The following is a 27194-nucleotide window of genomic DNA, read 5'->3' on the forward strand; positions in this document are numbered from 1 at the left end:
TTCTGGATTCCCAGCTGCAACCACTCCTATTGTGGCATGAATTCCTCACTAAACAAAAACCAAATTTTTTTTTACTATTTCAGCTAATTTTGTTATAGGAACTTAGTTCTTAGCTGAGTGCCCTTTAGGGTGTTCCCAGATTTATCTCCTTGGAACCAAAACAAAGTATCTTCCACAGATCAGTTGTGTTCCAAAACTTGGTACAGTGGACAGTGTTAATCCACTTCTATTTTTGAAACTATTATTTGACATTAACACTTGTTAAGCCCCATGGGTAACAGCTTACACAACAATCCCCCTACTCGGTGAGCTGCTTGCTTCAAATTGGAGCATGAAAAGAAAGCTGGCAGGGCAAGATTTAGGGAAAAGGAAGTCACAAATTGTCAACGAGGATTAGTCTCAAGACTCTGTGGAACTTTGCTCTTTGACATTTGGAAACATCCAAAGTGCTTCTCTTATTAAACAGTAATGTCCTCTGTCTCTAAACCAACTCCTGTCATTGGGGAAGGAAAGGGATCTTAATTTTATAAATAAGTAGCTCTTCTAAGGATTCCGTTTTGCCATAAAATAACATTCTCTGAGAGGTTTTAACAGAACTGAGAAAATAACCCAGGGTTGGACTCTTGGAGGTCGACCTTCAGCCTGTAATCTTCCTAGAGAGGTGAATGGCCTGTGTCATTAAATTGTTACGCAAGGGTTGCTTTTGGAAGAAATGCTACTGGACCTTCTCTGGGGGGCGGGGGCGGCGGTGCAGCTGGATTCTAGGCCAACTAGGAATGAGACAGAGCTCTTGAGTGTCCCCTCCCTCATTGGGTGTTCTGTAGATGGGCCTGCGGATCTGTTTCCCTGGCCTCCTGCTTTTCCCTGGGGTTTTTTAATGAACAATTGTGCATCTGTTCCAGTCCCCTCTCTGCTGCCAGTGCTCACTCCTAGTTTCCTTAGGCAGTTTTAGCAAAACCTTCAGTGTGAGATGGACTGTGAAGTACTAGCCAAGAAAGCAGCTGGAAAACCCCCAGATTTGGCTATTATGTGCTGGAATCCCAACCCCTTTCCGCTTTCATGACATGCATAGAAATTCAGATCCCCTTGAGAAGTCTTCAGGTTTGGAAAAGCACTACCTGCTTCTACAGTTTTGGATTTGAACCCCGTTCTGGACAACAAATGACAAGGAGTAGCTCTATTCTGTCCAGCTAACGCTAGTTAGAATTTTTTTAAAGCAGTGGAGTCAGTTCCTTGGATTGGATTCAAGGTTTTTGCTCTGGGGAGGAATTGAGTCTGCAGTAGGAAGGCAAAGATGTCCAAGCGAAGCCTGGCCTGTATGTGCCCCAAGAACAAAGATGAAGACTGATTAACTCGGACTCAAGTTCTCAGTAAGTATTAAATACCAGCTGTTTGCCTAGTTACTTTGCCTAATTACTAATAGTGGCAAAGAGGAAAATATAGCTTCCAATGCTCAGAGTTCATAGTAAGGAAAAACAATATAGAAAAATTTGACTAAAGTGTTAGAAAGAACATGTGTAAAGTAGTAGAAAGCTATTTTTTTTATTCCCTCCCTGCAAGAAGGTGGGGTGTGTCAGCCTTGGTTGGGACAGACCTGGCTGTGCAGACCTGGCCCCTCATCAATTTGGGCCTGCAATCTGCAGCCTCTTGCCATTCAGTGATCTCTTTGCCTGTTTTTTTCTGAGTCCTTGATGCAGCTTGAGTCCCTATTTCCCCTTTCCCCCTGGTTCTGCTCCCACTAGGCTACACTCTAGGGATGAAGACAAAGCAAACTACCACTAGTCATCCTGTCCAGTGTGGTACCGAGAGGATGTTTCCTAGAGACAGCATAGGTCTGCAGAAACTGGAGTGTGCTTTGGGAGAGGCCATGGTCTGAGTCTCGACTATCTTCTTGTGGTCACATAACCTACTGTGCTGGTTCTGAGAGTAGTCTCTGGACCACAAGTATCACCAGGGAATTTGTTAGAAATGCAAATTCTGGCTCCGATGCCAGACCTACTGATGCAGACCGATGTGGGTGTCAGCAGTCTGTTGTAATAAGCCTTCCTGGTGGGTGTGATACAAGCTGAAGTTTGAGAACACTGACCTATGGGAATGGCCCTGGCATTTACACAGATGCTGTTGGCCACAGCTCATCTGAGCAGGCTGTTCATTCAAACTGGATGCACATCCTTGCATTCTTATAAACTAAAACTCATCCCACACTCTGCTGGTTAACATGGATAAAGGTGAAGGATGTTTCTCTAATCCAAGCCTGGGGGAGGATTGCAGACCAAGAATAGCTGCAAAATTGAGAAAGTCCCTCACTGCCCACCTTGCTCCATCCCAGTCCTGCCTGAGGACTGAGACACCTTGCCTCTTCTCCCATGCTCCTCCATCAGACCTCACTCCAAGTTTCTGTATCTTCTCCCATCTTCTGCGTGTTGGGTGTTTGGGGAGGAGCAGTCCAAACTTAACCAACCGTTGTGGCCATCCAGTCACATCAAGACCCTCCCTTCTGTTCAGCAAATCCTGTGTACTGCCTGTGACCTCTCCCACAGCTGCTGTTGTGACTTATTTAGCAAATTTTAGTGAGTTATGTTTGGCTTTGCAGTGCTCTAACCAATGGTTAACCAGTGTAAGCTGGTCATTTAGGATTTAAAAATCTGGGCTTTGGGGCACCCAGCTGGCTCAGTCAGTGGAGTATTCAACTCTTGATCTCTTGAGTTGTGAGTTCAAGCCCTAAGGTGTAGAGATTACTTAAAATCTTAAAAGAAGCGAGACAAAGGGATCCCTGGGTGGCGCAGCGGTTTAGCGCCTGCCTTTGGCCCAGGGCGCGATCCTGGAGACCCAGGATCGAAACCCACGTCAGGCTCCTGGTGCATGAAGCCTGCTTCTCCCTCTGCCTATGTCTCTGCCTCTCTCTCTCACTGTGTGCCTATCATAAATAAATAAAATTTAAAAAAAAAAAAAAAAAAGAAGCGAGACAAAATAAGACACCTGGGCTTTAAAAAAAAAAATCAGATGGGGCAGCCCTGGTGGCCCAGTGGTTTAGCGCGCCACCTTCAGCCCAGGGTGTGATCCTGGAGTCCTGGGATCGAGTCCCACGTCGGGCTCCCTGCATGGAGCTTGCTTCTCCCTCTACCTGTGTCTCTGCCTCTCTCTCTCTCTCTCTCTGTGACTATCATAAATGAATAAAAATTTAAAAAAATCATTTAAAAATAAATCAGATGCTTTAACACTACCCCAGAGACTTTTTCATTGGTCTGGGGTACAGCCTGAGCATCAGGATTTACAAAGCTTTCCTGGTAATTCTATCGCACAGTCAACATTGTAAACCACTCTCTAAAACCAATGGCTTGCAGACTTTAACAGCTGGAGAATCTTGTTAAGATCAGATCCTGGTTCACTGGATCTGAGCTGGGTCCTGAGATTCTGCTTGCTTAACAGGCTCATTGCTCTTTAAAGCAGTAAGGGGGGATCCCTCCCTGGGTGGCTCAGGGGTTTAGCTGCTGACTTGGGACCAGGGTGTGATTCTGGAGTCCTGGGATCGAGTCCCACATCGGGCTTCCAGCATGGAGCCTGCTTTTCCCTCTGCCTGTGTCTCAGCCTCTCTCTCTCTCTCTCTGTCTCCCATGAACAAATAAATAAAATCTTAAAAAAAAAAAAAAAATGAAAGCAGTAAGGTCTTAAACCCATCCTTGTATTCCAACGCTAATGATCTGACCTTGTTTTTGTTGTTGTTTTTTGTTTTGTTTTTAAGATTTTATTTACTTATTCATGAGAGACACAGAAAGGCAGAGAAACAGGCAGAAGTAGAAGCAGGTTCCATGCAGGGAACCCGATCTGGAGTCTCCAGGATCAGGCCCTAGGCCAAAGGCAGCACTAAACCACTGAGCCACTCTGGCTGCCCCCTGACCTTGTTATATTTAAAGAGGGAGACCACCTTGCATGGTCCTCTAACTTTGTGCTTTTCCAGACCTTCATTTTTTTTACTTTCCTACCAGTAATGTCCTCTCACCAAAGGTGACTTTCCCTTGTGCTTTGCATTTACAGCCTCTCCTATGTGCATGCTGATCACATGCTATCAATTAGTCTCTCCTCCTTTCTTCCCTACCTGTAAATGTTCCAGTTTCCTCATTTAAATATTACATATTTATCTCTCTTCATCCAGACTTTAAAGGTGTTTTGTTTTGTTAAGAATTTATTTATGGGATCCCTGGGTGGCGCAGCGGTTTGGCGCCTGCCTTTGGCCCAGGGCGCGATCCTGGAGACCGGGGATCGAATCCCATGTCGGGCTCCAGGTGCATGGAGCCTGCTTCTCCCTCTGCCTGTGTCTCTGCCTCTCTCTCTCTCTCTCTCTGTGTGACCTGGGATCGAGTGTGACTTTAATACTTTAAGTTAAAAAAAGTGTGACTTTTTTTTTTTTTTTTTTTATGATAGTCACAGAGAGAGAGAGAGAGACAGAGACACAGGCAGAGGGAGAAGCAGGCTCCATGCACCGGGAGCCCGACGTGGGACTCGATCCCGGGTCTCCAGGATCGCGCCCTGGGCCAAAGGCAGGCGCCAAACCGCTGCGCCACCCAGGGATCCCAAAAAAAAAGTTTAAAAAAATACTTTGTTTAAAAAAATACTTTGTTTAAAAAAAGAGAGAGAGAATTTATTTGACAGCACAAGTAGGCAGAGCAACAGGCAGAGGGAGAAGAGAAAGAGAAGCAGGCTTCCCGCTGAGCAGAGCCCCAGTGTAGGCTCCATCCCAGAACCCCGGGATCATGACCCAGGCTGAAGGCTTAACTAACTGAGCCACCCAGGCACCCCTTAAGTTTATTTTTAATAATATTTGCACATGGGGCTCAAACTCAACCCCAAGATCAAGAGTGGCATGGTGTTCTGACTGAGCCATCCAGGGGCCCCATCTAAACTTTAGCATTTTTTTCTCTACTGCAATGTGGCTTCTTCCCCACCTTTCTAGAACTCATGACTTCCACAGAGCCTCTGCCAGACCCCTTTCACAGCCCTTGCATCCTCTGCCTGGCCTCTGACTGATAGTTGGATCAATCCTGACTTAGAACTGGTTCTCACGGGTGCTCACAGGGCCAGCCCTCGTGGTTACCTGCTCTCAATTCCCGTAGGTGTGCTCGCCTCCTTTCCCCTCCTCTTCTCTCCTCTTCATGTACCTTCTCTAGGTGATTGTTATCTTCACCTGCAACCTCAGTTGCCCCTCTATGCGGTCGACCTACATCTTCAATTCAGACTTTTTGCCATGCTCTGGTTACCCTTTCCAAAGTTTCTTTTTTTTTTTTTTTTTTTTTTAATTTATTTATGATAGTCACACACACAGAGAGAGAGAGAGAGAGAGAGAGAGGCAGAGACACAGGCAGAGGGAGAAGCAGGCTCCATGCAGGGAGCCTGACGTGGGACTCGATCCCGGGTCTCCAGGATCGCGCCCTGGGCCAAAGGCAGGCGCTAAACCGCTGCGCCACCCAGGGATCCCCCTTTCCAAAGTTTCTGCTGGACATGGACGCCATGTGGCCCTGTGGCCATTGTTCTATGATTTTTATTTGCCACTGTTTTAAATTTTTACCAAAGTGATTTGCAATTTTATTTCCTACATCTTACATCTTATTTTTCACATCATTTCCCTCCAATGTCATCCATTTATGTTTAAATGTAATATACTAGCTTCATTGCTCATCTCTCTCTTCCTTTTTATCATGATAAAAATACATACATACCATTTTAACCATTTTTTTTAAAGATTTTATTTATTTATTAGAGAAAGATCACAAGCAGGGAGAACAGCAGAGGGAGACGGAGAAGGAAAAGCAGACTCCCCACCGAGCAGGGAACCTGATGTGAGGCTCGATCCCAGGACCCTGGGATCATGACCTCAGCCAAAGACAGATGCTTAACTGAGCCACCCAGGTGCCCCCACTCAGTTTCGGGTGGTGTGGGGTTTTTTTTGTTTTTTGTTTAGATTTTATTTATTTGGGAATGGAATTTTTTTAGCCTCCAAAAGGAATAAAATTCTGCTACCTGTTACTTCAGTTGCATTAAGTACATTCATGTCATCGTGCAGCCGTTACTACTATCCATCTCCAGAAGTTTTTTATCTCATAGTGAAGCTTTGTACCCATTAAACTAACTCCCCTATCACCTTTCTCCCCCAACCCCTGGTAACGACTTTTCTGAGTCTATGAATTTAACTATTCTAGGTACCTCAGGTAAGTGGAATCACACATCTGTACTTCTTTGTCTGGTTTATTTCACTTAGCATGTTTTCAAGGTTCATCCATGTTGTGGCATGTAGCAGAATTTTATTCCTTTTGGAGGCTAAAGAACATTCTATTGTGTGTATATACCACATTTTGTTTATCCATTCATCCATTAAAGGACATTTGGATTGTTTCACTTTTTAGCTATTGTAAATAATGTTGCGATGGACATGAGTGTGCAGATATGTGTTTTAGGTACTGCTTTCAGTTCTGGGTATATACCCAAAAATGGAATTGCTGGATCATATGGTAATTCTGTTTTTTTTTTAACTCTTTGAGGAACTGCTATATCGATTTCCATAGCCACTGCCCCATTTTACGTTCCCAGCAGCAATGCACAAGAGTTCCAGTTTCTCCACATCCTCGCCCACACGTGTTTTCTGTTTTTTGATAATACCACCCTCACAGGTGTGAGGTGATAGCACTCTTTCTTTCTTTTTTCTTTTTTTTTTTTTATAGCACTCTTTCTTGTACACATTGCTTCCTGTTTTGTGACTGCCACTTGAAACTCCACAGCCAGCCAAACCTTTCTTCCCTCTACTCTCCTTACTTACCCACTCCTGATGCTCCTAGTTGGGATGATAATACATCTTTTCCTGCTGATCCATGTTTCATTTTTTTTAAAGATTTTATTTATTTATTCATGAGAGACACAGAGAGAGAGGCAGAGACACAGGCAGAGGGAGAAGCAGGCTCCATGCAGGGAGCCAATGTGGGACTCGATCCCGGGACTCCAGGATCATGCCCTGGGCAGAAATCAGGCGCCAAACTACTGAGCCACCCAGGGATCCCCTGATCCATGTTTCAGACAATATTTGTCCCTGGCATGTTTAACTGACTGCCAAGCCCTATAGGTTCTTCACAGAAATCTCACATCCCCCTGCATGCAGGTTCTCATTTTATTTCTTGCCTGACTTACTGTGATCTCTCAGCCTGTCCAAACCACTTGGTGTTGCCATAAACCTGAACTGTGCCCTGTGGGCCCCTCCTCCACATCCTGGATCAGCTTTCCATTGCCCACCAAAGGGAGAGGAATAGGTTCTCACATAGCGAACACTTATTATGTGCCAGACACTTAATGCTGAATGTACTAAATGTATTGAATGCTCTACATCTAAGTATGAGTCTCATTTCATAGATGAGGACACAGACCCAGAGAAGTAATTTGCTTAAGGTCACTCAGCTAGTAAATAGTAAACTGGAATTCAAACCAGTTCAAAAGCGGGCTTACATCAAATCCCATTCTCAGGCATTGTGCTCTACTGCCCCATGGCAGTCCTATGAAGTGGATATTTCAATCCCCCTTTTTTTGTTGTTGTTTTTTTAAGATTCTATTTATTCATGAGAGACATGGTGGTGGTGGGGGCAGAGACACAGGCAGAGGGAGAAGCAGGCTCCATGCGGGGAGCCCGATGGGGACTCGATCCCAGGACTCCAGGATCATGACCTGGGCCGAAGGCAGAAACTTAACCACTGAGCGACCCAGGTACCCCTCAATCCTCCCTTTGATGAAGAAAGGCATTTAAATAACTTGCCTAAAGTGAGGTAGTTATTAACTTGGAAGCTGGAATTTGAACCTGGGTCTCTGACATCAAAGTCTGTCCTGTGCTAATTCATCTCTTCCAAATTCTTGGCTGGGAAAAAAGTCCTCTACCTTTGGGACCCAACATGTTACCAGCTTTGTTCTCCCCGCTACTGCCTCGTCCCTTCCCCCAAATTACACAATTGCCACTAAAGAGAAGCTGGAGTTCAATTCTACCTCTGCCCTCAGTCTTCAAGCCCAAAATCCATGACTACTTCCTGAACCCTTTCCAGCTCTATAAGCTGGAAGAGATCCTCTGCTGCAGCCCTGAGCTCACAGCTCTGCCAGAACATCTGTGAGTGCCATGACTGCCCCATCCACACTGCAGCCTCCCGATGGCAGAGCACAGACAGAATCACTGCAACAGGCAATCCCTGTAGCTGGAAGAGACTGTGAATCTGAGAAGCAGATGTTACCTTCTGGCCCCAAAAGTCTGGCAGACATGTTTGCATTGCATTGATTTTCCAGTGTTTGTCCTCCTCCTGGACTTCCAGGTCGCTGAGTGGGTGGTGAATGTCCTGTCACCCTCGCCCTCAGGCTGCTTTGAACAACGCCTTGGCAGCTTGAATTTTTGTCCCAGTCATACCACAATCAAGTAAACAGCCACCTGCTTGCCACCTGAGGAGGTAGGACTGGGCTTGGCTAGGCTGCACAGTGGCCTCACGGAGGCTCCATTCAAATCCAGTCTGCAGTGTGGGAGGTGGGAGAGAGGCTGGGGACCTGGCGTAGAGGAGGATGGATTCGTGACCACCTTCCCTCCCATCCTGCCCCAGGTGTAAGGGCTGTGTGGGCATGAAGAGAGAGGGCCCATAACGAAAGAGGATTGTAAACCAACCCTTCCTGCAACTCAGCAGTGATCTGGCCTGTCTTGGCATCCAGAGAAGGTGGGAGGTTCCTTACTAAAAGCAGGTAAGTGTCTTGTCTGCATCAAGCTTAGAGTTGGTAAGGAAAGATCGTCTAGCAAACAGTTGGGAAAGAGGTCAAAGCAGCCAGTGGGAAAGGGTCTCATTTCAGTTGCTGCACACAGTAGGAAGGAGGTAGGCAGAAGGAAGTGGCCACTCCCTGATAATAGGATATCCCAGGCACTGCTAGTGTAAGGGGGCTCAGCCCTGAAGAACTCCCACCTGCCCTGCTAATTAGAGAAGGTGAAGAGAGAATGGTCCTCTTCCCTGAGTGTCTCAGTGTGAAGAAATGAGGGCAGCTGAAGAGAATGACAAGATTGACAGCAAAGTTAAAGGGGGTAATCACCCTCGTGGTTCATTGATTCCAAAATCTCTTTTGAATGTCTCTGCACCAGGCTCCAGGGGTAAAACCCTAGGACTGTCTTGCCTCTTCCAGTAACTTCTTCTGATTGGGGGTGGAGTCCAGCAAGCAAACCACTATAATACAACGCGGAATGTGCTATATCTGGGTATTAAGTAGAATCACAGAAGAGGACTCATCGCCAAGATTTGAGAGGCTTAAGAAGGGCTTAGGGGAGGAAGCCCAAAAAACAATTTGTGATTCTTCAGGTAGAGATGAGGAAAGAGTGTCCTAGGCAACAGGACAGCATGTGCAAGCCTCGGACACAAGAGACTGTGATGTGTTCCAGGAAGCGAGAGTTCCCGATGGCTGGCAGGGAGAGTAGGTGAGGGAGTGATTTGGGAGACACGGTCAAGTAGGAAAGTCGGGTTTAGGCCAGGGCAAAGGGTTGGGAATCTGTCCTAAGAGTGGTGGGAAGTTAGCAATGCCCTTTAGATGAGAAAGTGGCAGACCGGCAGTTGGGCCCAGACTTGCCCTTCTGTTTACTTGGCCATGTTGGTAAAGCTTGGATTTGAGGGGAGGCAGAGTGAGGAGGCTGTCAGGCGCCCTAGACTGTAGGTGACGCCCAAGCGATCAAGCAGCGGCTTGTTTGCCTGTAAGAGACTTAGGATAGCTTTTATCTACCCATGATGGACTTATTTAGCCCTGCCCATTATGGACCAATAATTTTGTAAAATACAATAAAATTGAATTACTGTAGGTGCCTGGGTGGCTCAGTTGGTTAAGTGTCTGCCTTCAGCTCAGGTCATCATCCCGGAGTCCTGGGATCGGGCCCAGCATTGGGCTCCCTGCTCAGTGGTGAGCCTGCTTCTCCCTCTGCCTGCCACTCTGCCTACTTGCACTCTCTCTCTGTCAAGTAAATAAGATTTAAAAAAAAAAAAAAGATTTTATTTATTTATTCATGAGAGACACATAGAGAGAGAGAGAGAGAGAGAGAGGGGCAGAGACAGGCAGAGGGAGAAGCAGGCTCCATGCAGGGAGCCCAAAGTGGGACTCGATCCCGGGTCTCCAGGATCACACCCTGGGCTGAAGGCGGCGCTAAACCGCTGAGCCACCCTGGCTGCCCAATAGGTAAGATCTTTAAAAAGCAATCGTTTTCTGTGCTTTTCAAATTTTCTAATTTTTTTCTAGTACTTTCAATACTTTAAGAAGTAGTATAATGGTTCATTATTAACAACAACAACAACAACAAAACCAATCACTACCCAAGCATCTGTTAATTGGCTGTCTCCTAGGATGGGTGACAGTTTTGCCATTAGGCGCAGTGCATCTGGACAAGACAGGGTAGGTGGGCCAGCTGGGCACTGCCAGGTGGACTCCCTCCCGAACCCACCAGGACCTGTCTGCTCTTTGCCCAAGATCATCCTTAGCCAGCTTCTTGTTTGCAAAACAGAGCTTGCAGTAGGGTGGGGAACAGGACACACCACCCCTTGTGTATACACACACATACACACATGCACTCAGGGCAGAGATGCTTCTGGAAATAGCCATCTAAGGGGTCCAAGAACTAGTCTGGTCCACTCACTGGCAAAATGGTGTCCCGCCTGCCAAGCGAGGGGTGCCTCCCCGCTGACTTCCCAGAGTCTTGGCTTCTCTGCCAGAGCCTCTGGGCAGCTCCCTTTCCGAAAATTTCGGTCCCTCAGCGCCTCAGGTTTGAGGCCTCCACCAGCTCCACAGTCGCCAAGTCCAGGTTCTTTTTTCTTTAAAAAGTTCTCTCCCAAGGACGCCTGGGTGGCTCAGAGGTTTAACATCTGCCTTAGGTTCAGGGCATGATCCTCCAGTCCCACGTCAGGCTCCCCACATGGAGCCTGCTTCTCCCTCAACCTGTGTCTCTGCTTCTCTCTGTGTCTCTCATGAATAAATAAATAAATAAAATCTTTATTAAAAAAAAATATGGCAGTCCCCACCAGGTGAGTGGTGCGGGAGACGGGGGTGGCTCCTGGAAATGGGACAGTGAAGAGATCCAACAGTTGTACCACTGCATACCACCCTTTGATGCCTGAGGACATGCAAACACATAGCATTTGCTATACATCCAAATTTCCTCCTTTTTATTTATTTTTTTTTTAAATTTTTATTTATTTATGATAGTCACACACACACACACACACACAGAGAGAGAGAGAGAGAGAGAGAGAGAGAGGCAGAGACATAGGCAGAGGGAGAAGCAGGCTCCATGCACCAGGAGCCCGATATGGGATTCGATCCCGGGTCTCCAGGATCGCGCCCTGGGCCAAAGGCAGGCGCTAAACCGCTGCGCCACCCAGGGATCCCCAAATTTCCTCCTTTTTAAAAATTTTTCTCAATGTAACCTCTACCACCAACATAGGGCTTGAACTCAACAGCTCCAAGATCAAGAATTGAGTGCTTTACCGACTGAGTCAGCCAGGCAGCCCTAAGTTTCTTCTTTCTAATATGGTTCAATAATCACATGTCAAGTTATAAATGCATTTATCTTCCCAATGTGATAACTCAATGTCATGACCAGATATTGCATCCAGAGGCAATGACAGGGAGCCTCTGTTATCCAGATAAAGTTGTGGGGTTTTGTGTGTGGTTTTTTTTTTTTTTTTGCTTTTTTATATATTCAGCCCTTACCCTCCTTGGTCCCAAAGAGTTCCAGGTGCAGATCCTCATAATTCTGTGTATCAGTGCTTAAAGAATTAGTATTACTACTGCAGTACTCCCAAATACTCTATTTTTCTAAATTCTATTTAGAAAAAAAAGAAATATTTTTGTTCAGTAGTCCTAGAACACTCCTTAAGTGATAAGACTAAATAATTTAGGGATCCCTGGGTGGCGCAGCGGTTTGGCGCCTGCCTTTGGCCCAGGGCACGATCCTGGAGACCCGGGATCGAATCCCACGTCGGGCTCCCGGTGCATGGAGCCTGCTTCTCCCTCTGCCTGTGTCTCTGCCTCTCTCTCTCTCTCTCTCTCTCTCTCTCTCTCTCTGTGTGTGTGACTATCATAAATAAATAAAAATTTAAAAAAAAGACTAAATAATTTAGGGGCACCTGGCTGACTCAGTCAGAGGAGCCCACAACTCTTGACCTTGGGGTCCTGATTTCGAGTCCTACATTGAATATAGAGATCACTAAAAAATAAATAAACTTTAAAAAAAGGAGAGCTATGGGGTGCCTGGGTAGCTCAGTTGGTGAAGCATCTGCCTTCGGCTCGAGTCATGATTCTGGGGTCCTGGGATCGAGCCCCACATCAGGCTCCCTACTCGGTGAGGAGTCTGCTTCTCCCTCTGCCTCTCTACTGCTTATATTCTCTCTCTCAAAATAAATAAATAAAAATCTTAAAAAAAAAAAAAAGAGAGATAATTTAGTGAGTGTCCATTTGTATACTAAATTCTTTGGCAAAGTAGGGACCTCCTTGGTCAGGCAAATGGCTGCCTCAGGGCCTGGCTTGCTGGAAGAATTTCCCTGTCCAGGGACCCTTCAGGTCCCACATGGAAAGAAGGAGGGCGTGAGGAGGTGAGGAGGAGGTGCTGTATCACTCTGCAAGCCTTCCAGCAGGGCTAGAGCCAGGAAACCTAGACTGAGAAAATGGGAACCTTGGTTTTGCTCTCAACTATATCCCTGCTGCCTGGAACTGCAGGCACACAGTAGGCACTCCACGAGCATTTGTAGAGTGACTGACACTTGGGCTGTCACTTAGGGATTCAGCAAATCTGGACCCTGATGCCAAGTGTGGGATTTTATGGTGACAACCCCTTTAAAACCTTCACTGGCTGATTGTCAGTTTCCTCTTTGTTGACTCCAGTTGCTAATGCATTCACCGGTGCCAGAAATGTTGTCTTGTCGGCATGGTCTTTGAATATTAAGTCTGTTCAAGGGAACTGCTGGGCCTGGGACTTCCAGTGGCCTGGCCCAGTCTTGGGGTGGGGGGTAAAGGTGGAAACCTGCAATGCCAAGTACATGACATGGCAACAGGTGAATGCCCTTGAAGGTTGGAGAGATTATCACATCCCATTATCACACTTGCCTCATGCAAGTGCTAATGACCCAGCGACTGGGGTGTCCCTAATTTCTTTCGCTTCTCTTAAATACCCCTGTTCCAAAACCAGTGAACCACAATTTATAAACTAGTAATTTAGTTCTAGAAAAAGCAGGGAATATGGCTGCAAGATTCTCAATTATTTGAATCTCTGATTTCAGACTGACAGGGTTTTATACATGTGCTGTTGTTTCCTTTTTTTTTAAGGATTTTATTTATTTATTCATGAGAGACACAGAGAGCCAGAGACACAGGCAGAGGGAGAAGCAGGTTCCGTGCAGGGAGCCCAATGCGGGACTCCATCCCGGGACTCCAGGATCACATCCTGGGCCGAAGGCAGATGCTCACCCACTGAGCCACCCAGGAACCCCCCCTTTTTTAAGGATTTTATTTGTTTCCTATTCATTTTTAAGGTGGCCACCTGGAATCACAATGAATCTTTCTCTCCTAACCATAAGTGTTTCAAAGAACAGGGGGCACATTTTAATTTCCTGACCCCAAGTTTCCTAAAGCTCCAGCTCTTGGAGGACAGGGCTGGAGCCTTCAGAGATGACTGGTAGCATGGCACAAGCCCCTAGCCCCCCAGCCTGGGCCCTGCTCTCTCTCTGCTGAATCCATGCATTAGGGATTCTGTAATTTGCAAATCCTCCGTCCCTTTGCTAGTTTGGGGATAATTAAGCCCCTTTGGGTGGGTGTATCAGATATACATTCTAGCAAGTTCAGCAATAATGACCCAGTTGATTGACAGGACAGTTGACTGTCACGGAATCCAAAGATTCCGTTCTGTCACTGGAACCTGGGATTTTATTTTTTTTTTAATTTTTTTTATTTATTTATGATAGTCACACAGAGAGAGAGAGAGAGAGAGAGGCAGAGACACAGGCAGAGGGAGAAGCAGGCTCCATGCACCGGGAGCCCGATGTGGGATTCGATCCTGGGTCTCCAGGATCGCGCCCTGGGCCAAAGGCAGGCGCCAAACCGCTGCGCCACCCAGGGATCCCGAACCTGGGATTTTAAACAACAGCAGACTTTCTCCATCTTCTGTTTTTCTTCCAGATGTGCTTGCTTCAGTTTTCTGCTTCTTTCTCTGCAAACCAGCTTCCTATTTCTCCAACAGATCCAAGTTTTACATGTTCTAGGTCCATAAAACCATTCTTTCAGTTTCTCAGACCAACAATTTACTCCTTGAGTGTCTCATCGGGCAATCCTGTTGGCCTGTCTTCAACATACATCCATAATTAAACCACTTTCCCCGGGATCCCTGGATGGCTCAGCGGTTTAGCACCTGCCTTTGGCCCAGGGTGTGATCCTGGGGTCCCCAGATTGAGTTCCACGTCAGGCTCCCTGCATGGAGCCTGCTTCTCCCTCTGCCTGTGTGTCTGTCTGTCTGTCTGTCTCTCTCTCTCTCTGTCTCTTATGAATAAATAAAATCTATAAAAAATATTTAAAAAAAAAAAAGAATCCTGGGAATCCCTGGGTGGCTCAGCGGTTTGGTGCCTGCCTTTGGCCCAGGGCGCGATCCTGGAGTCCTGGGATCGAGTCCCACGTCAGGCTCCTGGCATGGAGCCTGCTTCTCCCTCTGCCTGTGTCTCTGCCTCTCTCTCTCTCTCTTTCTCTCTATGTCTATCGTGAATAAATAAATAAAATCTTAAAAAAAAAAAAAAAGAATCCTTTCTTGGTCAAGCCACCAAACCCCTACCTCACTGGCATTTCCTATCTTCCTTCCCTTCCAAATTTTCTTTTCTCTAGAGTATTTATCACTATCTAATTTCTTTAGGGGGGCACCCAGGTGGCTCAGGTCATGATCTCAGGTCCTGGGATCAAGCCCCATGTCAGGCTCCCTGCTTAGTGGAGGCCGTGCTCCTTCTGCCCCTCCCCCTGCTTGTGCTCTCAATCTCTCTCTCTCAAATAAATAAAATCTTTAAAAATAATAAGAAGAATTTCCCTAGGATTCACTTATTTCACTTATTGTCTCTCTCCTCCTGTAGAATCTAAGCCCTTAAGAACGAGGATTGTACTCTTTGGGTCACTGCTGTATCCCCAGACCTGGAACAGTCAGTGCCTGGCACTCGGTCAATTTTTTTCTGAATGGATCAATACATACCAAGAGAAAGATTGGTCTCTCTCTTTTCTTCCCCCAAACAAAATAGTGGCAGACAACAGAAAATTACTGGCAGCCTCAGGGACCAATGAGGAGCCTGGAAGTGGAGGGGGACCCTAAAGCAGCTTGAAGGGAGCCTGGAGGGCAGAGGCGGCTGGGAGCAGCAGGAGAGCTCTTCCTGACCCTGCCCCGGCAACCAGGACTCCTCCCCAGAAGCTGTGATGATGATGATGATGATAATTAATAATAACGCAGCTTTGACTTTTTGACACCCCGTGGTGCTTTCCTTCCGTGTCCATTATAAATAAGTGCAGAGACTTCAAGAGTCTAGTCTTTGTACAGGATCATAGCAAGTCTAGAAAACACATTTTAAGAGCCAAAAAGTGACCTCAGAACATTTCAAGTGCTTTATCACAGTTCCGGACCCCGTGAGAGGGGTTCCTAGTCCGTAGCAACTTTTCTTAAAATCCTTGCTTCTAGCTGTGACGCCCGCAGCCGCCGCGGGCCCTGTCGCCTCTGCGCTGAGCCCGGGACGCAGCCGCCTCGGCCGAGAATGTCCGCTCAGGACTCGAGGTAACTGCCGGGGCCGCCGGGCCGGGTGCTGTGGTGATGGCGCAGCAGCCGCCTGCTCCTCCAGACCCCTGAGGCCGGGTGAGAAGCCAGCCAGGCTCCGTTTCCCCTCGTAAACAAAATACACACGTAAAATTTCTAATCGTTTGAACTGCATCTTCTCGGGTGGCAAAATTCCAGTCACGGCTCTGTTTGCACAAAGTTGCTCGTTCGTTCGGGTGGGAGAGACTCTATGATCTGTTCTTAACTGTTTCCAGCTAATCTACCTGCAAATATTTTGCCCACAATGTGCCCCTGGCTTGAAAAGACAAGAAAATATCACTGGGTTCCAAGGAGACTGAGGAGGCCTGACCTCCTGGCCGGGCCCCCGCGCGCAGGTCGCAGGTCGCAGGTCGGTGGAGCGTGGAGCGTGGAGCGTGGCTTCCTCTCACTTGTGCCGGAATCAGACGGTCTCAGCACCTGAGCCGGCGGTCTTGTGACGACCACAAGCCCTCACTGACAAAAATGCGTGTTCTCTTATTATAGATAATAGCTACCGTTTACCACGTGCGTTAACGTTTTAATCCTCACAAAATCCTTTGAGGCCAGTTTCCAGAGGGGAAAAACTAAGGGCCAGACGAGGGAGGGAGCTTGTTTAAGTGAGCGGCGGAGCCGGATTCAAATCCTGCCCTGCCTGAACTTCAGCCGGAAATAAAATAGCAGCCTGTGGACGGCTCCTCCACACGTGGCTCTGAAGGCAGGGACCCGCCAGACAACAGGCCCTGGGTGGAGGCTCTGAGCAGAGCCGAGGACTGCCCGCACCTGGAGGGCCCCAGGGCACAGACTTGGCGCTCCGGGCCTCCTTCCCCAGAGCCTTTCCGGCATCCTAGCCTGAGGATGTATTCCCCGGGGAGAGTCGGACACGATGCGCCACCCCGTGACGCGATGCCCCGGAGGCCAGGCCAAACCCCCTGCCCCCAGGCCCTCACCTGTCTCTGTAACTGGCCCCGGGGGAGGGGGGCGGAGGGAGCCCCAGGCTGGCCTTAGGAGGTGCTGCCCTCGGTGGGGGTCTCTACCGTGGAGCTGAAGGCCCAGGAGGGGCAGCTCTTCCTGCTCCTCGCCCCTCCCACTCCCACCCGCCTGGCTGGGCGCCGCCTGCTGAGTCAGCCCCCTCCAAACCCCCGCGTCTCTCATTCCTCAGTCATTCCGTGGCCCCCTCCTCCTCGCCGCCTAGTGTCACAGCAAAACTCATCAATGGAGGTGTGGCAGGGCTTGTTGGGGTGACCTGTGTGTTCCCCATCGACTTGGCCAAGACTCGGCTGCAGAACCAGCATGGAAAAGACATCTACAAAGGAATGTATGTACTGGGGAGGGGCTGGGGTGCATAGGGAGGGGGGGCCCTGGGGAGGGATGTGGGGCCTCATCCCTTCCAGTTTCTATCTAGGAGTGCGGACAGTGTGGGGTGGAGTGGGGTGGGGGTGTGCCCGCAGGGTTAGGGCACCAGGTTGGGGTGGGGGGCTGATGCAACAGCCACCGCTCACCACTGACTGCCTTTTGTGCCCTCTGCTTCTAGGATGGACTGCCTGATGAAAACTGCCAGGGCAGAGGGCTTCTTGGGCATGTACCGAGGTGGGCTTATCATGTGTCCTGGGGGGAGGCCTGCTTGGGCCAGATGAGAAAAGAGGGTACAGCCCATGGTACCCTGGCTTATAGAACATTGGGAAATGGTATTTCTTTTGCCCAGGGAACTCCTGGGGTGGGGCCTGGGCTACCAGGTGATCCAAAGCGACATGTGCTTTTCACAAGCCCTCTTGTTCCTTGGTGGAGACAGAAGCAGTTATGGTGAGGTTTTGGGGCGGCATCAAGTCCCGGTTTCCATTCTGGTACTGTTACTGTCTGAGTCATGCTGGAAGCAAGTGGTCTTCTGCACACACACACCCCCCCCCGCCCCGCCCCTTCAGGGTTGTCAGGGTATCAGCCCCTGAAAGCAGAAGGGGAAGAGGCTGACAGGGAAGAGATGGAAAGGGTTTTGAGCTCCTTACAGGGAGTTACTGTGTGGCTCTTCCCTGACGCTAGCCAGTGCTATCTGAGCCCCCTGCAGTGGCCCCATCCAGGGCGCATAAATAGCCATGATTAGGGCTTGAAAATGGGTGCAAAGTTCCTTCAGTTAAGAAGGAGCTGAAATTCTAGTGCCCCTGAGAAATAGAATGAAATAAAAACTGCTGTGGCTCAAAAATTGCCAGTGGGACTGGCTAGTAAAGCACAGAGGAATGGAGACTGGCCCCCCGTCCCCTCAGACCTGATTATTGGGGCCTGATTTGGGAACTGTTCACTTACTGTGGGAGATGGGCAAGATGCACAAGGACAAAAAGAACTTCCTAATAACTGCAGCAATGAGCCCATAAAGGAAACACAGGCCTAAGAAGAGGAAATGTGGAGGGAGGAGAGAAAGTAGGAAGATGAAAAAGCCTTCCATATTTCTATAAAATAGGCCAAAGAGCCCTCCTCAACATCCCTCCCCGACTAGACCCCAATTACTCCCAGAAACCTGCCTGGCTAGGTCTGAGAATAGGTTGTCTACATGAGTGGCAGACTCAAAGAATTGTGAATTTTAAGTAATTTATCTTTAAGTAAACTCTACACCAAACATGGGGCTCGAACTCACAACCCTGAAATCAAGAGTTACAGGCTCCACTGAGTGCACTAGCCAGGTAACCCAAGAAGTGTTACCTTTGAGATGGCCTTAACCCGTCCTCGTTTTTTCCTTCCAGGGGCTGCAGTGAACTTAACCTTGGTCACTCCAGAGAAGGCGATCAAGCTGGCAGCCAATGATTTCTTTCGGCAGCTGCTAATGGAGGATGAGTATGTCCAGGCAGGGGCCGTGGGGTGGAAATCCCACACACTGTGGGGGACAGGACAGGGGGAGGACTGTGCCATTTACCTGTCTGTATGTATATGAATATGTGCACACAAATGGTGGAAGGTTAGTGTACGTTTTGGCAAGTGGAAAGTGAAAGGAGAGAATGAGCTGCTATAATGTGAAAGTTCTACGTGACAGACAGACCATTATAGACTAGACGTACATTCACCAACAGCTGATGAACATGTTTCTTTCATTTTTTATTGAGATATCCCTGCAGCACAACACTGTGTAAGTTCATACAGTGTATAGTTATGCATCGTATAATGACTTGATACACAATTTACCACGACGAGTTTTATTTTTTTTAATTTTTTTATTTATTTATGATAGTCACACAGAGAGAGAGAGAGAGAGGCAGAGACATAGGCAGAGGGAGAAGCAGGCTCCATGCACCAGGAGCTCGATGTGGGACTCGATCCCGGGTCTCCAGGATCGCGCCCTGGGCCAAAGGCAGGCGCCAAACCGCTGCACTACCCAGGGATACCTACGACGAGTTTAGTTAACGTCCATCACTTCATGTAGTTACCCAAAGAGTTGTTTCCTCCTTGAGATGAGAACCTTTAGGATCTGTTCTCTTGGCAACTATCAAATGTAGTGTAGAGCAGTGTGACCCATTGTCATCATGCTGCATTCCATCCCAGTGCTTACCTTATAACTGGAACTTTGTGCCTACAGAGCACCTTCCCCTAATTCCTGTCCCAGGGAGGGCTTGATAACCACAAATCTCTTTTTCTGTGACTTTGATTTTATCTGGATTCTGCATGTCAGTGAGATCACTATTTGTTTTTCTCTGACTTATTTCTCTTAGCATAATGCCCTCAAAGTCCATCCATGTCTCAAATGGCAGGATTTCCTTCTGCTTTATGGCTGAGTAATATTGTATGGTGTATATACACGTTTTCTGTATCCATCCAACTGCCCATCAACACACAGGCTGTCTCCAAGTTTTGGCTGTTGTGAACAATGGTGTAGTGAATGTGGGGGTGCAGATAGCTCACCGATTGCATCTCCTTTGGATGCACACCCAGTAAATGGAATTGCTGGATTGTAGGGGAGTTCTGTTTTTAATTTTTTTTTAATTTTTTTTTTTTATTTATGATAGTCACACACACAGAGAGAGAGAGAGAGAGAGGCAGAGACACAGGCAGAGGGAGAAGCAGGCTCCATGCACCGGGAGCCCGACGTGGGATTCGATCCCGGGTCTCCAGGATTGCGCCCTGGGCCAAAGGCAGGCCAAACCGCTGCGCCACCAGGGATCCCTGTTTTTAATTTTTTGAGGAAACTCCCTACTGTTTCCCATAGTGGCTTCACCAATTTACTTTTCCACCAACAGTGCACAAGCTTCCCCTTTCGTGACAGCCTTGCCAGCATTTATCATCCTTAAAAAAAAAAAAAAAAAAAGTGTTTATTTGTGAGAGAGAGACAGTGGGGTGGTGCGGAGAGACAAAGAGAATAAGAGAAAGAGAAAGAATCTCCAGTGGACTCCCCACTGAGCATGATGCCCAGTGCTGGGCTTGAACGCAGGACCCTGACATCATGACCTGAGCTGAAACCAAGGGTCCACTGCTTAACTGACTGCACCACCGAGGCGACTTATTGTGTCATTTAGATACCAGCCATTCTTTTTTTTTTTTTTTTAAGATTTATTTATTTGTCCATGAGAGACAGAGAGAGAGAGAGAGAGCCAAAGACATAGGTAGAGGGAGAAGCAAGCTCCCCGTGGGGACCTCAATACGAGACTCGATCCTGGGACTCCGGGATCGTGTTCTGAGCTGAAGGCAGACGCTCAACTGCTGAGCCACCCAGGTGTCCCAATACCAGCCATTCTGACAGGTGTGAGGTGCTATCTCACTGTGGTTTGGATGTGCATTTCCCTGATGGTTGGTGATATTGAGCATATTTCATGTATCTGTTGGTCATTGGAATATCTTCCCTGGAAAATATCTTTTCTGGTCCTTTGCCTGTTTTTTTAATTGGATTATTTGTGGTGAGTTTTGTTTTTACTATTGAGTTGTATGAGTTCTTTATCTATTGGGTATCAACCTCTTGTCAGACGTGTGATGTACAAGGATCTCCCCCCACACAGGCTGCCATTTCATTCTGTTGGTGCTTTCCTTTGCTCTGCAGGAGCTTTTCAGTTTGAAGTGGCCGCGCTTGTCTCTTCGCTCGTGTTCTTGTGCTTTAGGTGACCAGTGTTAAAGAGCTACCCCATGTTTTCTTCTAGGAGTTCTATGGTTTCAGGCCTTACATTTAAGTCTCTAATCCATTTGAGTTCATTTTTGTGAGTTGTCTAAGCTGGGGGGTCTACTTTCACTCTTTTCCGGGTGAATGATTTCTCAGCACAATTTATCGAGAAGACTGTCATTTGTCCACTCAGTGTTCTCAGCTCCCTCATCACCTATTAGTTGAGTGTCTCTATTTCTGGGTTTCCAATTCTGTTCCCTTACTCTGTGTGTCTGTTTCTATGTGGGTTTTTTGTTTTTTTTTAATGTATTTATTCATGAGAGAGAGAGTTAGAGAGAGGCAGAGACACAGGCAGAGGGAGAAGCAGGCCCCATGCAGGGAGCCCAACATGGGACTTGATCCCGGATCCCCAGGATCAGGCCTTGGGCCAAAGGCGGCACCAAACCGCTAAGCCCACCCCCACCCCCCCCACCCCCGTTGCCCTTGAGATACTGTTCAAGGGGTCAGGGACAATCCAATCCCTGCAATAGGTAGTTTCAACCTTGATGAAGGTGCTACCTCCCTGGCAGCCTGCTTTAAATTCAGTTTCATGTTTTAAGGAGGCTGAGTCTAAGCACCAGGTGGTGACTCACCCCACCGGGTGAGCAACAGCCAATCTGAATGAGGCTAAACACCTTGCACAGAAGGTCCTAACCAAAAAAAAAAAAAAAAAAAAAAAGAGGTCCTTGGGACTTTGGTGGGTGGGCCAGGGTAGGGTGGCAGGGCTGGCCTGTCACTGAAGGAGCCTAACTCATGGTCCCACAGGCTGCAGCGGAATCTGAAGATGGAGATGCTGGCCGGATGTGGAGCTGGAATGTGCCAGGTGGTGGTTACCTGTCCCATGGAAATGCTCAAGATTCAGCTGCAGGATGCTGGGCGCTTGGGTGAGGCCGATCCTGACTTCACATGGGATTAACAAAGGGCTGTGATCACAATACATTTCTCTACATTCTGCACTCATTTCTAAACTGTATGATTTAGTCAGCTTTCCAGTCAGTAGGAGTCTTTTTTTTTTTAAGATTTGAAAATTAAAAAAAAAAAAAAAAGATTTGAAAAATTTTAAAACTAATCTGTACACCCAATGTGGGGCTCAGACTCACAACCCTGAGATCAAGAGTTGCATACTCCAACTGAGCCAGCCTGATGCCCCTATAAGTCTTTTTATTTTATGGTTACTATTCTAGATTTCAACACTCCCAGTTCTAGAACAAATAGCAGAAATGAGAAACTTGATCCACAGGGACAGAAAACACCCCAATACCTCTATTACATCATGGTGACCTTTAGGCTTGAGGTGCCAGCAGCCTGCTCACAAACACTTCAGTGGATACCATAGTATGCTCTGGAAGGCTGGCCTGTAGAGGGAAGGAATAATAAAGGACAGGAGAACCATTTCTGTTCTTTTTGTTTTCTCTGGAAGAGAATTTTTTGTTCCTTTCCTAAATCCTGGTCCTGGTCCTCTCAAATACAGAATGCTATAGGAACCAAAGCATGTATTAAGAACCATGGGGAGCAGCCTAGCAGAAGGGAGGCCAGCCCCATGAGGTGGGATGGGGGCTTCTCTTTGGAGGTAATTGCAGTACCTACATTAAATAAGCCAACGTGTGGTGTGCCTAAGGCAGCACCTGGCCAGGTCCTCCAGCCCACGATTGCACTCACGTCATGTTAGAACTCAACCAGCTTTCTAGGTTGGCTCAGAATCACCTGAAGTACATCAAACTGCAGCAAGAATAAGGCTTGGGCCCTGGGAAGCCCCTGTGTTGTGATACACAAAGAGTAAACGCTCTGAAACATTTTGTTTTTTGACTTGGGTTAAGTGTTAGTATTCCTAAATCATGTAAAAAGAAGAGAAAGATGGGCTATGAGTGAATGGTTGAATGACGTCCATCTAGAGCAAGTAATGGGGAGAACTGCGTTCACTGGTGAACGACCCGGCTCACTGTTGCTAGGACGCTATTGCCATCACCAGCTGCTCAGCGTGAGCTATTGCCCTCCTGGCTACCACACAAAATGGGGACATGAAATCACTTCCTTTGAGCAAGGGCTTAGAGTCTAGACAAAGCTTCTCAAAGTGGTGAGAATTATATTCACACAATTTCCGTGCATTGAATCCTGCGGTCATTGATGGGACTCACCCACAGCAGAAATGCTGTACTTGAAATATTTCTTAGGTGTTGAACATATTAAGTGATGGGTTCTGAATTATTCAACTAAAATGAAAACTCAGGCTCTACAAAATGATACAAAATACAAAATACATAAATGGCTGCCCATAAATGGACTATGGGCTGGGAGGCGGGAGGCACACTTTATTCAGTAGGCAAAAGTAGGACTGCGACGCCCCAAGTGCCAGCAGACGAAGCTATGTGAGTAGGCTCAGAGGTGGTTTAGACATGGTTTAGACCCAGATCAAGAACACAGCTCTAACAAGAGGATAAGAAACTGGGGGCTGGAGCAGGTGTTGCTCTAGTTCCCTATTATGGGGGCTGCACAGGCCTTGGGAAGTGCCCCATGACATACTAGAAGACACCAATCTTAAAAACATTGCCTTAGAGCTAAAAACAAATGTTCTAAAATGAAGACAATCTGGGGCACCTGGCTGGCTCAGTGGGTGGAGTACGTGACTCTCGATCTTGGGATCCTAAGTTCGAGCCCCATGTTAGGTGTAGAGATGACTTAAAGATAAAATTAGGACGATCCTCAGAAATCTAGGAGGGGTGTCAGTGTCCCCCCTGAGCCGCAGGGCTGGGAGGCGGGAGGCACATTCCCGGGGAAGTGCTGTGCAGGCCTGCTGGGGCCTGGGTTGTGATGGGCTCTGTCCTCTCCCTTTCAGCAGTTTGTCAGGGCTCGGCCTCAGCACCTTCCTCCTCCAGCTCCTACACTGCAGGTTCGGCTTCCACCCACAAGCGCCCGTCTGCCACCCTTATTGCCTGGGAGCTACTCTGCACCCAGGGCCTGGCTGGTCTCTACAAGGGTCTGGGTGCCACTCTCCTCAGGTGAGGCTTTCCTCCTGAACATGGGACATGGAAGGGCCCTGGGGAACGAGGACAGGGCACAGAGGGCGGGGCCCTGCTGCCCCTTCTGTCCTCACATCCTTCCTACAACACTCAAACCCCAGAAAGCAAATGACTTCCGTGCTTCCTCTTTGGTCCAGAACTGGGCAGAACTGCGAGGACGGGCACCCGGGAGACCACCTGGAGGCCCCTCCTCCCGCAGCCAGACCATAGGAGCACTGATGTTCTGTGGCCCAGAGGCACCTAAGGATGCTCTGCCTAAAGAGGACTTTGACCATTTATGAATGAACGAGCGCAGAGACCCCTCGTTTGACTTTGCTATCTAGCCAAAATCCTTAAAGTGGATCAGGAGTGTCCCAGGCCAGGTGCTAGTTTTCTCCCATCACCTGGTCAGTAGATAAATGAACTTCACCTTCCTGCTCGCTCCCTGCTCCCAACACTTAGCTTATATAGCTTGTCACCAGTCACTGGCTCAACCCGCTGGCTCCCACCTTATTAGCCCACCTGTCCTCACAGTGTGCCCCCAGTCTCTGCACCTGGGGCCTGCAGGTGCTGGGGGCGCGGAGTGAGGCAGGGGCAGCCCCAGCAGTCCCCTTAGGCCACTGCCTGCCGCCTGTCGCTCTACACCATCACAGGGCCAGGGAAGGAGCAGTAAATGCAGGCTTATGTGACCATCAGCCAGGCCCTGGCACTTAGGGGCCTTGCGGGGTGCCCCGCAGCAGCAGGCTCAGGGTGCCCTCTTCCTCTCCTGCAGAGACATTCCCTTCTCCATCATCTACTTCCCACTGTTTGCAAATCTGAACAACCTTGGTTTCAACGAGAGGACTGGGAAGGCTTCCTTTGCTCATTCCTTTATGTCAGGCTGCGTTGCAGGTTCTGTAGCTGCTGTTGCAGTAACGCCTCTGGATGGTAAGTGCATCAGAGATGGAGGGCTTCCAGGGTCGACTCACGTCACAGATGAGGTCACCGGACAGCTGTCTGGGATACATACTAAGCTCCAACCACAAAACCCCTGTGGGTCACCACCTGTGGTCACTGGCAGAGGCTCACCAAGGGTCCCCCAGACACAGGGGCCCAGGGGACCCTCGCTCACTCTCTTACCCCTGATGAGTCTCCTCCCCTTCTAGGTGGTCTCATTAGCTTTTCCTCCCCCACTGGAGGGTTTCAACCCTGAGGCTAACGGTGGTGGTTGAGGGGCCTGAGCAGAGCCCGCAGCCTCTAACTTTAGTGCTGTACCCAGCTCATCTATCACACCCAGCGGCCCCTTCTGCAGCCTGAGTGACCTGAAGGATTGTGTCATTTCTTTTTTTTTTTTTTTTTAAAGATTTTATTTATTTATTCATGAGAATACACAGAGAGGAGAGAGAGAGGCAGAGACACAAGCAGAGGGAGAAGCAGGCTCCATGCAGGGAGCCTGACGTGGGACTCAATCCCGGGTCCCCAGGATCACGCCCTGAGCTGCAGGCGGCGCTAAACCGCTGAGCCACCGGGGCTGCCCCGGATTGTGTCATTTCTGATTCGTTTTATGAATGAGGCCCAAAGAGAGGAAGACCTTCTATCACGGGCCACACAGCAGCAGATCCCGCCTCGGGATTTGGTTCTGTGGATACTGGCTCTAACAGGCAACAACTTCATGTTGGAAACATTCATCTCTTTTTTTTAACTTTTTAGTTTTGAAAACTCGAATCCAAACACTGAAAAAAGGCCTAGGAGAGGACACCTACAGTGGGATCACCAACTGCGCCAGGTGAGCACCGCAGCAGCTCTTTGGAGGCTGAGGTGGGAACGGTCCCCTGGTCCCCTCCACCCCACCACACTGAGCTCTGGATTTCCTTGAAATCCGTTCCTTCCACTCACCTCTCAACAGAAACAGGATGTACTGGGAGCTTCTCTTCCTTCACATCCCTACAGCATCTTTCTCCCAGAGTCCAGCTGGAACCCCGACTTCCCATGGCCTGGACACAGCTGCTTAGTAACCAAACTGCACATGACGGATGGGACAAGGCTTCTCACGTCTGGGAGCGTGCTCTTGCTGTGCAAACTGACATCTCTTCCATGGGAGACACGCAAATGTCAGAGGGGAGCGTATCACAATACCGTTCACCGTGTGCTCTGGCCAATCGGCTAACAGGCCTCTTCTCTCCACAGGAAACTTTGGATTCAGGAGGGACCATCTGCCTTCATGAAGGGAGCAGGCTGCCGGGCCCTCGTCATCGCCCCTCTCTTCGGGATTGCCCAAGGGGTCTACTTCATTGGTATTGGGGAGCGGATCTTAAAGTGTTTTGAGTAGAGGTGGCAGGAGCTCAGGCCCCTTGCTGCCAGAGCCTGTTCTACTCAGAGGGTCGAGCAGGATGGCCCATTCCTACTTTGTCCTCGTAGTGCTACCTCAGCCTCTGAAGAAACACTCTCACCCTAACAAGCGAGCTGGGTCCGGTCCCACAGCCCTTCGTGGTATCCACGTTCATTTTCTTTGAGGCCACAGCTCCCTGGGAGCCTCAGAAGCCTCCAGCTGCCTGCTTGTCACCAACAAAAATAGTCCATGGGTGGTTTGTATTAACTGTAGGTCCTTAACACGTAGTAAAGATAGAAGGGCTGTTCTACATTTTACATTTTTACTTCACACTCAAACTCTACATACTTGTGGTTTGAGGATTTAGTTTTTTGTTAATTCTGAGTTAAATAACTTAGTTCTTGCACTGATTTTGGGGAAAAGGAGGCTCAGAAGTTCAAGGGGACCATGAAAGCCCTGAGTCAGTACCTGGTCTGAAGCCAAACAAATCTTTTCAAATTGAGGATGGCTGCTGGGGGTCTAAGTGATGGTCTGGGCCAAGTCAAGGCCACTCCCGGCCCCGCCCCTCCCACTGCAGCATGGCTCGCACAGAACGTCCACGCAGCACGGTTTTAAATAAAATGGATTTTAAAATGTCATCTTTGTCATCAGTGGGAGAAGCCGATGGGCTGCAGTGAATGGTTTGCCCTCTACTGTCCCATCCCTCTCAGAACCGACCTATGTCAAAACGGGCAGACACAGTTTCCCACCATGGGCTCTTGGCAGGGCTGCTTGGAGCCACCGGGATGGCCATAGGGGTGCTTTCTCTTCCGACTCTGCAGGGTTTCCATCATGGCATCACCCTGCAGCCCGGTCCCCATGTGTCCCCGTTCCTCCCCAAGCTGCTGTGGAGACACTGGCAAGGTGAGGGCCTGGGCCTGAGTAACTAGGCCTGTGCCGGAGCTGGTATTCACC

General features: G+C 48.5%; 1 protein-coding gene across 4 annotated transcripts; it reads left to right on the forward strand.

The window, feature by feature from the left end:
- Nucleotides 1-811: 811 nt before the first annotated feature.
- Nucleotides 812-26876, forward strand: SLC25A18 (solute carrier family 25 member 18). 4 transcript variants are annotated; one of them, XM_077871738.1, is made up of 12 exons: nucleotides 817-1370; nucleotides 8331-8462; nucleotides 8610-8745; nucleotides 15722-15814; nucleotides 16992-17147; nucleotides 17364-17419; nucleotides 18562-18652; nucleotides 21702-21820; nucleotides 23773-23932; nucleotides 24705-24859; nucleotides 25622-25697; nucleotides 26099-26876. In XM_077871738.1, the coding sequence occupies exons 4-12, from the start codon at nucleotides 15795-15797 to the stop codon at nucleotides 26238-26240; spliced, it is 975 nt and encodes a 324-aa protein (XP_077727864.1). In that variant the 5' UTR covers nucleotides 817-1370; nucleotides 8331-8462; nucleotides 8610-8745; nucleotides 15722-15794; the 3' UTR covers nucleotides 26241-26876. The 4 variants fall into 4 exon arrangements, with proteins under 4 accessions (XP_077727865.1, XP_077727864.1, XP_077727862.1 ...); XM_077871736.1 differs by having other exon boundaries at nucleotides 822-1370; nucleotides 23770-23932; XM_077871739.1 differs by lacking the exon at nucleotides 24705-24859 and having other exon boundaries at nucleotides 812-1370; nucleotides 23770-23932.
- Nucleotides 26877-27194: the final 318 nt, after the last annotated feature.

The sequence above is a fragment of the Canis aureus genome, chromosome 25 (genome assembly GCF_053574225.1).
Source record: "Canis aureus isolate CA01 chromosome 25, VMU_Caureus_v.1.0, whole genome shotgun sequence".
Lineage (NCBI taxonomy): Eukaryota > Metazoa > Chordata > Mammalia > Carnivora > Canidae > Canis > Canis aureus.

Excerpts from the sequence above, each read along its gene's own strand:
- SLC25A18 (XM_077871736.1), top strand. The coding sequence starts at position 15,795 with ATGTCCGCTCAGGACTCGAG. Across the intron at positions 15,815-16,991 it reads ATGTCCGCTCAGGACTCGAG|TCATTCCGTGGCCCCCTCCT; the intron begins GTAACTGCCGGG and ends CTCATTCCTCAG. Across the intron at positions 18,653-21,701 it reads CAGCTGCTAATGGAGGATGA|GCTGCAGCGGAATCTGAAGA; the intron begins GTATGTCCAGGC and ends ATGGTCCCACAG.